The 12,874-nt window shown below is 34.9% G+C and overlaps 1 protein-coding gene across 1 annotated transcript; it reads right to left on the reverse strand.

Annotated features, from left to right (window-relative positions):
- Positions 1-568: 568 nt before the first annotated feature.
- hal (histidine ammonia-lyase) lies at positions 569-9,274 on the reverse strand. Its single transcript, XM_026203252.1, has 20 exons — positions 8,976-9,274; positions 8,745-8,805; positions 8,192-8,219; positions 8,047-8,121; positions 7,880-7,952; positions 7,326-7,392; positions 7,196-7,233; positions 6,622-6,747; positions 6,277-6,416; positions 6,116-6,163; positions 5,609-5,756; positions 5,215-5,310; positions 5,065-5,123; positions 4,085-4,165; positions 3,782-3,847; positions 3,545-3,710; positions 3,287-3,421; positions 2,361-2,469; positions 2,184-2,253; positions 569-1,332 (listed from the first exon to the last, which is right to left on the reverse strand). Exons 1-20 carry the CDS (start codon positions 9,220-9,222, stop codon positions 1,201-1,203), a joined length of 1,965 nt encoding a protein of 654 aa, XP_026059037.1. The 5' UTR covers positions 9,223-9,274; the 3' UTR covers positions 569-1,200.
- Positions 9,275-12,874: the final 3,600 nt, after the last annotated feature.

Consider the following 12,874-nt stretch of genomic DNA (forward strand, 5'->3'; position numbering starts at 1 on the left):
ATATTGCCTAACAGAAACCAACACGGATGGATGGATGGATGGATGGATAGATAGATGACATGCAATAATAATCCATGGGTCTAAAAACAAAGTTTAGACAATGTCCCATTTAAACAAGAGAAAGCATTACCTTTAGATGTAAATTTGTGGTAAGCAAGTATTTCCTTTCTAATTTTGATGATATTCTTTTTCAAATACACAGGCAAAAATGAAAAAGATACAGAGAGAGATTTTTTTTTTTTGCGGTCTCAAGTTGTTGCTGTTGCAGCTAGACCAGTAAACCACCTTTCAGAGGAAAAGAGAGAGAGAGAGACATACAGAGGGAGGCTGGGCAGTATTGTTATGGACATTCACTATCTTGTACAGCAGCAGCTGCCCCTGACATCCCTGCGCCTGCTGGGCGGCCCTCAGTACGACCCATCCTGCTCTTCTCATCGCTATATCACAGCTATGTTTCATTCTGTCTACTGTTATTATAAAACTACTAATCTGGACAAAAATCACTATGTTGGAGTCCATGTCATTTATGCACTAATATACAGTATATATTCAAAATAATCTGAAGTCATACTCTGTTAAATTTCAGATTTTATTCACAGAAAACACATCTTAAAACACTTAGAACAAAGAAATATATGTATAAATGGAATTTTGATTTTGATTTTACACATTTCATCTCAGATATGAACCAGTGGATTTGCTAGCAACACTAAGGTAAACTAAAACTGATATGTTGAGTAGAATGTAAAGAGGGAATTGACAAAGAGCCAAAAAAGGGAAGATGAAACATATTTCATATGGTGACTAGTCAATGAACAAAGAATAACATCCTTCCATTTGTCAAAAGTTCAAATACAGTTCCTTTAAAACCAGACTGATGCAATTACTCGTTTCAATATCTCAATGAAAACAGTCTCTATTCCGCAGTCAGAAACTGAATCACAAGACATTTAATCGCTAACACTTCACTCAGAAACTGAGAACCCGCATAAGAACCAACAAATGGCAAAATACGCTCGAGTCACAGCAGAAGTGGAATAGTTCACATTGTATATAATGAACTTCATTCAAGGAAAAAACAACATTAAAGAGTTAAGAACTATGCTGAAATAGGCACACGCTTGACATGCTCTATATAAATTCATGTTAATGTATTGAATGTGAGACAATAGGACAGTATCAGCAGGATGCCATCCTCTGTCACTCCAGCCTGACCCGTTTCCGTGGTGATGGGGGTGGGTCCAGAGCAAAGGCTGTTGGGGAAGAGGGGCGGGACTCTGGGATGTATTCCATACAGTATTTCTCAATGTATGGCCCAGCAATGTTCCACACCTGAATGCAACAGGCAAGAGACAATATGGGATTAGAATGTTTGTGTAAAGTAAATTGTCTTGAATAAAAAGATGGAAATGTAAAATTAGGTGCATTTTTTCATTGCATGTTTTATATATATATATATATATATATATATATATATATATATATATATATACATATACATATATATATATATATATATATATATATATATATATATATATATATATATATATATATATATATATATATATATATATATATACATATACATATACATATATATATATATATATATATATATATACATATACATATACATATACATATATATATATATATATATATATATATACGTGCTCAAAAGTTCTGTATGATTTTTATTTTATGAAATGTATACTTTTAATCAGGATGCATTAAATTGATCAATAGTAAAAGGTAAATAAATACATTTGTAGTTTTACAAGTTCTATTTCAAATAAATGTGGTCCTTTTTAACCGAAGCATACTGAAAAAAATATTGTTTTCAAAATTGATGAGAAATGTTTCTTGAGCACCAAATCAGCATATTAGACTGATTTCTGGAGGATCATGCAACACTTAATTTTTAAACAGTAGTGTATACAACTATAACAATTGGAGCACATGATTATACATAAACTAAGCTTGCAGAAACTATAACGCACATTATAATGCAAGAAAGTAATGTATAAAAATTATGATTAGAAAATAGCTAGGGTGTTCTGGGATGTTTGTGGATGGATGTTTTGGTCTGTATTTGTTTCTGAAATCTTTTCACCTGCTTTATGATCCACCATGTTTTCATAGTAATAGTGTTGCGAATATTAAGAAACAGTGACGCTTACCTTTTGGTCTACGAGCAGCCGATGTACAGCTTCAATGTCTGGAGCCATGAATCTATCTTTAAACCAGGGCCTGGGGAAAAGAGAAAAGAAGACAAAAATAAGTAGTAAGAGACGAAGCTTTGCCAATTATTAACCTGAAAGTTCATTGTATTGGAGGTTTTGGGGGTTTTGACCTACTTTACTGTGGCTCGCACAAGATCATACACTTTCTCCAATGGGGTCGTTGTACGTAGGGGGCGTAGAAACTCAATACCCTGACAGGCAGCTAACAACTCGATAGCTAGCACTGTAAGGAAATATAAAAAAAAAATATTCAGGTTTGCTATTTGATAAAACGATATATTCTTATCTGTTTTTGAAGGTTAGTGGTTATTAATCAAAAAAATAAAATAAAATAAAAATAAAATCTCAACCCGATCTCACTGTAAAAAAAGTGGTTAATTCATATGAATTCGTACAATCTGGTTTTCACATTTTCATAAGATCTGCTTACAACATAGTGAAGTTTATGTTTAGGAGACGTGCCAGAAACAAAACAACATATCCTACATTTTGTTCAAAGCGAAATGTACCAGCGAACACTTTTTTTTCTAAAAATGTATGTTTTCATACAATTTCAATTATAATTTCTCTTAAAATCATACTTATACGTTAATTTTTTTTAAAAATTGCATGGTTTCTACAGTTCACATTGTACGAATAATTAATATTTTCAAAAATCTTAAATGAAAAACAAAAACAAAAACATGAAGATCTACCCTTAAACCTAACAATAATTGGTGCGTAAACAGAAGACCCAAAAAAGTACAAAAGAGATGTAAACAAAAATTAACAAAAAAGCTAAAGTAACTAAAATATATAAAAAATTAAAGTAAGCATGCAGCTCTACCACTAAACCTAACCGTATGCTGGGGTGTAACATAAATGAGATTATGAAATTAGCAACCAATTCACTAAAACAAACTAGTAATGAAATGTCAAGAGACTGTGTCGCAAAACATCAAGTAATTTGTGCTGTTTTGCTTTGATGCTCCAATAGGGGGCTAAATTGAACAGTGGATGACGTCAGTAGGTATATGAGAGGTTAATGTCAGGTTTTGGACCTTGCTCGACGTGCTCGACCACTCTGAGGGCTTTACGTGCGGCCCAGCCTCCCATGGACACGTGGTCCTCCGTGGCCGCACTAGTGGACAGTGAGTCAATAGAGGAGGGGTGGCAAAGCACTTTGTTCTCTGAAACTGCAGATAAAAATGCATCTGTTTTAGTTAATGGTCAACACGACTTCAGTTCAGTAGTCAAAATTAAACTTTCTAGTATTTGGTTAAGGAGAGTTATTCTCTCCTGATCTTTGTGATGCTAACCAAGAGCTGCAGCAGTGCAGTGTGCGATCATGAATCCAGAGTTCAGGCCTCCTTCATTGACCAGGAATGCAGGCAGCTCACTGAGAGAAGGATTGCAGAGACGTTCGATACGTCTCTCACTGATGGAGGCCAGCTCGTGCACCCCGATCGCCAAATAATCAAGAGCCTAAGAATGGAAGGAAAGAATGTCACCCAAACGTTTTGCTAAATAAACGCTATTGTGTTGAGATGAAATACCTTTGCTGGATATTCTCCATGGAAGTTTCCACCAGATATGGTCTCACCTCTTTCTGCAAACACCATCTAACTTACAGTCAAGGCTGAAGTACTGAACTAAAGAAGAGGCTGGTGTAGTTCAATCAATCAATCTTGACACCAAACCGATTCTCAGGAGGAAACATTTTCAAGCTGTTAAATTTTCAATGAGGGTTGGCGATTTGAGGTCACATGACCAACTGACACTGTTTGTACTGCAACAGTAAACGTTCAACTGTTAAAGTTACAAAATTGTAAAATTCAGATTAAAAAAAAAAAGGATACAGGGTTATCTGTGGCACTGTTGATTTCTGTATTAATGATTTTCTTGACAAACTCAATTGTGTCATTGACAATTCCATGGACCTGCAAAATATATTAAGATATTGGTCACATGTGAGTCAGCCAGCTTTAATTTTTAGATTTTCTGTTTTCATTTTCATTTTTGTTTAATTTATAGAAATTTTGTTATGTGCTTTTATCATTATTATTGGTTTTAGTTATTTTTTTTAATATGTGACCCTGGAACACAAAACCAGTCATGTGGATAAACTGTTTTAAATTGAAATTTATAGATAATATGAAAGCCAAATAAGTAAATTTTTACACTGATGTATTGTTTGTTAGGACAACAGAATAATATCTGGCCGAGATACAATCATGGAAATTTGCTAAACATCTACATGGGCCATTGATCTTTACTATATATTCTCATAATTTTTGGAATAAAAGAAAAAATCATTACATACAATGTATTTTTGGCTAATGCTACAAATATACATGTGCTACTTATGAGTGGTTTTGTGCTCCAGGTTCACATATTACTAGGTTTATCTTCATTGTATGCATTCGTTCATTGTACTATACTACTCACATATTTTAATGTTATTTGAACTTTTTTGTAATTTATTTTATTTTAGTAAAATTGTTAGTAATCTAACCATTTTTATTAGCTTTTTTATTTTTATTTTTGTTACTTTTTTATATTACTATTTGGGTTTAAATGATTTTTATGTCAGTTTTAGTTTTTATTTATTTCCGGTTAGTAATTCAGAGCTAGAAAGTCATCCTATTTCACCAAGTTGCCAGTGCAACATTTCTAATTTTGATCTAGTTTAAGTTTTTCATCTTATATCAATATTTTATTTTATTTCAGTTTAATTTCAATTAACAAAAATATTTTAAATAGTTTAAGTTAACTATAATAACCCTGGTGTCAACAACACTTATGATTTATTTAGGACTCTTACGGACTCTTATGTTACCTGTGGACAACAGCGCATGGTGTAGGCATCTTGAACCCTGTCGCAAAACCGATGGCTCTCTGCAATTATCGGAAAAAGCAGGAGAGGTTACCACCGAACGGCTAATGATGAACTGTAATGGAGCGTATGAACACTGCAGGATTCATTCACCTGCAATTTCAGATGGGTGGTGATCAGAGTCCAACAGGGATCGGAAACGCAGGGCCACTTCCTTCTGTCCTGGATGAGGTCGCAATTCATGAATATCTGTAAGAAATTATTATTTTTTTCATCAAATTGTATACTTCCCATTACTCCACCACTGTATAACCAAAGCATGTGCTCAGAGAATTGGTGCAGTTCTGCATTTGTGACAGGTTCTGTGACTTTGTATGTAAGGCAGCGTTACACAAACAGGCCTATGTTTTGTCTACCAAGCCATGTTTTGTCTGACAAGTCTGAAAGTTTTCTTCAGTGTTTACAGTTTCTGTCTCTGCAGTGAGAGCAGTGTCTAAATACGTCTGCTCACATCCAGCACATCAATCACATGTTTACACAAGCTCACCACTATCAAAGGCTTTAGTTGTCCCCTTGAGGACTTCCAGGGTCAGGGCAGCAATAATGTCTGCCTGCCGGGCGATGGCCTCAGCTCTCTCCACGGCCTCTGCTCCCAAAGAAGTGATCATCTGAGTCCCATTGATCAGAGCCAGCCCCTGTGAACCGAGATAAACATAGCCAACACTTTTATCTTTTATCACAGAACAATACTAGTGAACCACTGATCTGTCTGTCAATCAGTCTATGCATTTATTAATCTATTCACACAGCTTGAAGAACTGCTGAGCAACCACGTTCTAGCACACATATGTGGTTTAGAAAGTCTTTCTTCTCTATGTTTTCTAGTTTTTAACTTTGCTACACAAAAATGACTTGTGGGACAGTGGGTTCTAAGGGGGCCTTCACTGTTCAAATGGACCAGGCAGGTCAAGGACACATATTTCTGACCCAAAAAACAGCTCTAAGTCAACAGAGATAAACATGTTGACTGCACAATGGGGGGGATTAACCGTACCTCCTTTGGCTTCAGAGATATGGGCTTCAGACCATGTGCTTCCAAAACCTGCGGCAATACAAAGGTCAAACGTGACTTTAAAGGGCTAAATGAGGAGTACATGTGTTTATGCATTGCTTTCATTATCATTAGGACAAAGATGTGCAACCAAAGCATCTTACGTATTTGGCGTCCGCCCAGCCGCTCTTGGGTGACCACATCTTGCCTTCTCCCATCAGGCCGAGGGCAAGGTGAGAAAGAGGGGCAAGATCTCCGCTCGCACCTACCGTACCCTTCTCCGGGACGTACGATAAACAGGATGCTGAGAAGAGAGAAGAACGAAAACAGTAAAATATCCACTTCCAAAAAAATCCAAAGAAACCTTTTGCTAATGCCATTTCAAAGACGCAGCAACTAACAAAGTATTCTTTGAAATGACACACCATGTGTCATATGTTGTGCCAAAGAAACCAAAAGCCACAACAACACCCTCTTCAGTTAAAATAATGAGGGATGGATTAATGTACCATTGAAGGCTTGGATCATTCTGTGCAGGGTCTCCGGTGAAACCCCGCTGTACCCTTTGGCCAAAACATTGATCCTCAGTGCAAGCAGCATTCGAGTTCTTTCAGGACTTAAAGGGCTTCCCAGACCTACAGTGACATATAACCAAATATAATAATAAATATAAATGATGTCAAGTCAATTCATCCCAGGAATTTTTCTATGATGAATAAATATGTCACAAAAAAAAAAAAAAACATAAACGGAAATGTGTTCACATATACACTACCGGTCCAAAGTTTGGAATCATTACGATTCCAGATTCGGAATCTGCTCACCAAGACTACATTTATGTAATCAAAAATACAGTAAAAACAGTAATATTATGAAAGTTTTCTATTTTAATATGTTTTAAAATGTCTTTTATTCCTCTGATGCAAAGCTGAATTTTCAACAGCCATTATTCCAGTCGTTTATACTGTTATTCTACACTGTTTTTACTATATTTAAGAGACTTCTCAAAAACATAAAAAAATCTTAAAAATTCCAACCTTTTGACTGGTATTGTATATTTAATTTGACTAAAATATGTTACACCTGAGGAGTGTGAGCGCAGAAGATTTTCTTGGAGCTCCCTGAAAAAGAGAAAAATGTGAGATGCTGTTAATTTAAATGCAAGAGATTTCAGGAGTAAAAAATATTCGATAAATTCAAAAACTATATTTACTTAAGCTTGCTGACTGGGATGACAGTCCGAGCAAATTTACCAAACCCCGTAGTGATGCCATACACGACTAGAAAAGGAAAAAGAAAAGACTGATGGGTCATTATTATGAAATCCTACACGATTTAATATTTATGCAGATTATTTAAATATGCATGCTTGGGCAAATGTGCTGTTTTGCACTACATTTTCAGAAGAAAGAGTTGTGCCAAAGTAGTCCAAGTCAAAAATATTTATGTTTGCGACATTTAAGCACCTCTAATCTAAAAAAAAAAAGAAGAAAGGTTATTTGTTGACATCTATTGTTCCATGAAGAAGCTTTGACATCCATGGAACCTTTCCATTGCACAAAAGGATCTTACATTATTAAATTGTTTTTTTTATACACAAATGGTTCTATTTACTGAAAGGTTCTTTGAGCAACCCAAATTGGTTCTCCTATGAAATTGCTGTGAAGACCTTCTTTTGGGACCTTTATTTGTAGGAAAAGGCCAAGTGTGATCACTTACAAAAGAATCAACACATATTTCCTTTACGTAAGTGGATGTCATGCTTACCTTTGTTTTCCTTCACAATTGTGTCCAGGAGCTCTCTTGATTGCACAACCTTTTGCTCAGCCTCTGGGGTCAGCTGAGGGACAGATCACAGTTGTGATGCATTTCCCTTGAGAAATATTGTTCATAAATGTAAAATCTTCACAAAAGTCCATCATAAATCCACTTACCTTAATCATATACAGGCCTTTCCCTAAGTTCACAAGATCAGTTGAGGTCAGGCTGTTCCCGTCTAGAGAAATGTACTAAAAACAGACCACTGTCATTAATACTGTAGTACTGATGAGAGTAAAAATGCTGTTATTTCATACTGACTTGTTCTGGTTCTCTGTATGCTCTTGTTCTGGTTTAACATTCACATTAAGGGTATTTTTTTAGAGCTGTTAAAGTTTACACACGGAAAGAATAGCTAAAAGCTTTTGAGAGGCTTTCCAAAACATACGACAATCATTTACATGCAAGTCGATATTTTGTCAAAAAAAAAAAATCAACTAATGATTCCCAATGTGAGACTGGGTGAAATGTTATATAAGTGATAATAAGTAAAGGTTAGAAATCAGTCATAAAATAAAAAAACAACAACAACAAGCATGGTCAAATTAATGCATCCATTTAGCTAAATTAATAAAAAATGCTATAAACTGCACAAAAAAATGAAATAAAATAAAAATGTACTTCAAATTCATTAAAGCATCACAGAAATTAAGCGTTAAGTGTCATTTTCCTGATCCACATTTAAATATGATGTCTTTAAGTGATCTTAATTCTGGGATTTTCTCATCAAAAACTGATGTATGTGATTAATTGCAACTATTCTGACAATATAATTTATTCAATTAAAACATGATGATTGTCAATATAAGGATACAGATGTGACGTTGCAGGCTGACTTGGAATGAAATCTTGTGACATGGTGTCCCCTTCAATAGCTGAAGATAACAGTAAAATAACATGTTATTGACACATCTTGCAAAACAGGATTTAGTATTTGCGGTAAACAGTCTCCAAAGAACAATCTCTCCAAAGCCAGCCAAGAGCTGACTGACTGATCAATCTCTCGACAAAACACTGAACATGTAAACCAAAGTGTTAATGTTACCAAGTTCAACAAAGTCATTATCCTCAAGCACATCTTCTATGGTATCGTCATTGTCCAGCAAGATCGCTCCCTGACATCTTCTGACCACAAAATGCACATCTTTGATGTGCTGGATCCCTCCATTGTCAGGTTTGTTCTTGATGTAGCGCTTGAGAGCTTCAAAAGCCAACCATTTGATGGAGCAGGTGGCATCTTTGCATGGAACGGTTAGCCACTCGTCCCGAACGTGGACCGTGAAACGAGGCATCGCGCTGGACTGAACCACCACAGGCTGATACCTGAGGAGTGCGATCAGCGATGCACATCACTTCACACTAAATGCAATGGACCAATCAAAGGCCATTCTGTGGACCCCTCCTTTACCACAGAAGACAGAGTACATGGTGATGTTTGAATATGTTATCTCTGCACCAAAGGTTCTGTGTTATAAAACGCTTGTCAAAAAGACTAAAATCCTTCAGTCAACAAACTGTCCGACTGAGAGATTCAATTTAAGTCTGTAGAAAGTAACATTTTGGCATTGCCAGCAGCAGAATACACATACACAGCCAAACATAGAGAAAAAACAGAATGCTAATTCATGTTAAAATGTTCTCTCTTCAAATTAAACAGCTTCCTTTTTTTTAATGCGTGTTTGAGAACGTGTGCATCATCTTGCATAGTATCTTCGTAGCTGTGTTTGTGTAAATGCTACAAAATGCGCAGTACGTCCAGGATTTCTCAGGTCATATGCATGCAAGGATGCCTGAAGCTGAAGAAAGACAAACTATTCCAAAAGTTGACATGATTGCACAAGACGCAGAAAATGTCCCCATGCCCATTTACAGGAGTTTTAAAAGTCGAGAGCCCTGCAAAGACACTGACAGCAGTGCTGATGACATAACACATATCCACAACAGTCTTTCTACTTTTTGTCATAAATTAAATTCAAATAATATGTCTAAGCAAAGTTATTAATTTGCAGTGTTTGGTCGATCAAAGCTAATTATAACCGAAAACCAACGTGTATCAAATATTACCTTGTCTTTATGTCACTTTAATATAAATTTCTCAGTAGTATTGCTATTTTGGAATTTATGTAGTTTTTCAGGGGCAACAATTTTTGGGTAATAACTGTCAGATTCAAATTCTTTAATGAATCAGTCACAAACACACTCACCTTCATGACCAAAGAGATGCATTCAAATGTTTCAGCTTGTGGTGCAGCTACAATACAAAAACATTTCATCAGCATTTCAACATGATGTACATGAATTCAGATGTGCATGAAAAGCCAAATCATGTTAAACATTTTACAAATTACAAAAAATTGGTAAAACGAACGAAACTCACTAAATTTAAAAATAAGAACTAATTCAAAACATTAATAAAACTATAACAGTAATGATACTAAAATGACCCTGTGTCACCGAAATGTCCTCAAATGCTCCAAATTATGCATCTTGCATCATTTAGTTGTTATATTTATATATATACAGTACAGACCAAAAGTTTGGACACACCTTCTCATTCAAAGAGTTTTCTTTATTTTCATGACTATGAAAATTGTAGATTCACACTGAAGGCATCAAAACTATGAATTAACACATGTGGAATTATATATGGAATTATATACATTACAAAAAAGTGTGAAACAACTGAAAATGTCATATTCTTGGTTCTTCAAAGTAGTCACCTTTTGCTTTGATTACTGCTTTGCACACTCTTGGCATTCTCTTGATGAGCTTCAAGAGGTAGTCACCTGAAATGGTCTTCCAACAGTCTTGAAGGAGTTCCCCGAGAGATGCTTAGCACTTGTTGGCCCTTTTGCCTTCTGTCTGCGGTCCAGCTCACCCCTAAACCATCTGGATTGGGTTCAGGTCCGGTGACTGTGGAGGCCAGGTCATCTGGCGCAGCACCCCATCACTCTCCTTCTTGGTCAAATAGCCCTTGATGCCTTCAGTGTGACTCTACAATTCTCATAGTCTTGAAAATAAAGAAAACTCTTTCAATGAGAAGGTGTGTCCAAACTTGTGGTCTGTACTGTATGTATATTTATAACATATTCTAATAAAGAAGCAGGTGAATCTAGACAGTCGGCGCTCCCTCCAGGACAGACGGTGAATGACTGTGGTTGTTGTTAAAATGTGTCCTCATCAAATGTTATTAGCATTTTTTATTCATTCAGTGACCAAAATACCCTGACAACAAAGATTCAATAACCATTTAAAGTCTATTTTAAGTTTACTGTGCTTCCACAAAGTCTATATAGATTCAGCAACTCGAAAGATCATCCAGTGACACAGCCTTGACTCTGAGGGACAGAAAAAGGCAGCAGTTTTGGCATGTTTACGACTGTCCGGTGACAGTGAGGAATATTTTAAGCAGGCATGTGTGACACATTCTGGCAGCTTCTTCAAAAGTCTTCTCTCTGTCATCCAGTCAACCACATACATACACATCTCCTTAACATATTCTCACATGTCAGTTTCTCCGGGCCCCAGACTCTCGGAAAGAGGCCCTCACAATTTCATCATTCACTGCATCCTGCCATTGGCCAGACTCCAGCTTAAAAAAAAAAAAAAAAAAAAAAAAACCTAAGTAAATACAGAACTGTGGATGTTTGCTCGAGCCTGGGGCATGAGGCATGAGAGGAGCCCCTTGTGTTGGATAACACCTCTCAGGTGCAATGCACTCTACATATTTTGGACCTCTGAGGCCAGAAACATGTTTTGAAATTATTTGCTGAAAAGTTTATATTTTCATGAGGGGGAATATGATTTTCTGATGTTGGACGTAAAAAAAAACAAGTAAAGTGTAAAAAGGTTTTTGGGCACAATGAAGACTTTGATATCAGAAATCAAATAAGATAACAGTTTGTAGTTTGAGAACATTAAATATATGATGTACTTGTATAATGCATCCAAACATCAGATTTGATTTAGAGTTGTAGTAATATAAGTTATGTTTTTGGAATATAAGCATTCATTTGTGTCATGATGCTATCACAAAAAAATGTAAAAGAAAATCTGTACCTGTTATATAAGTTATATCTAATTTTACACATTTGCAATGACGAAGTAACGCCTAAAACAACACAAGATGTAAAAGAAATATGTGTTAACATGATTTGTTTTTGTGAAAAATCACTTGCTAATCTTTTCTAGGTAAACTTATAGCCAACTTTACAATTATGGTTCCACATAATGCCTAAATCCCTAAACTGACTGTTAAAATGACAACTTTATGAATAATACAGAATCATTTTAACAGAATAATTAATATAACATGTGACATCTATGCAATGTGGTTTTTTAAAATGATTAATTTCATATTCCTGAATGTAAACCTTCAAAAAAAGAAAAAAAAAAAAAAAAAAAGAAAAAATCAATTGTAAGTGCCTACCTTACTGAAATTCAATATTTTTGTAAATAAAAATTATTATTATTTTGATTATGCCAATTAGGATTATACAACATCATGCAGATGTTAACATAACCTTTTCTGTGTAAAGTTTGAAACAATTGTATAACTTTTTAAGTAAGTTCCCCAACATAACCTTGTTTGAAAAGGAAGAAATGTATTCTAAAAAAAGAAAAATTATGTAATTATATAAATTATATCAACATTATGCCACAAGATGCCCTTAACTTGCATATTTTGGTATCACTTTACAATAAGGTTCATTCGTTTACATTAATTAATGAATTAACTAACATTAACGAACAATGAGCAATTCATCCTGGTTAACGTCAATATATATATATATATATATATATATATATATATATATATATATATATATATATATATATATATATATATATATATATATATATGTATATACGTATATATATATATTTTTTTTTTCTGTATATGTTCTGTAAAGCACTTTGGTCTGTCTAGCGGCTGTTTAAATG

The sequence above is a fragment of the Carassius auratus genome, chromosome 25 (genome assembly GCF_003368295.1).
Source record: "Carassius auratus strain Wakin chromosome 25, ASM336829v1, whole genome shotgun sequence".
In the NCBI taxonomy this organism is placed as follows: Eukaryota; Metazoa; Chordata; class Actinopteri; order Cypriniformes; family Cyprinidae; genus Carassius; species Carassius auratus.

Coding starts and splice junctions, on each gene's coding strand:
- hal (XM_026203252.1), bottom strand. CDS start 9,222: ATGCCTCGTTTCACGGTCCACGTTCGGGACGAGTGGCTAACCGTTCCA. Junction 8,806..8,975: donor TAATGACTTTGTTGAACTTG/GTAACATTAACA, acceptor TGTTATCTTCAG/CTATTGAAGGGGACACCATG. Junction 8,122..8,191: donor CATACAGAGAACCAGAACAA/GTCAGTATGAAA, acceptor GTCTGTTTTTAG/TACATTTCTCTAGACGGGAA.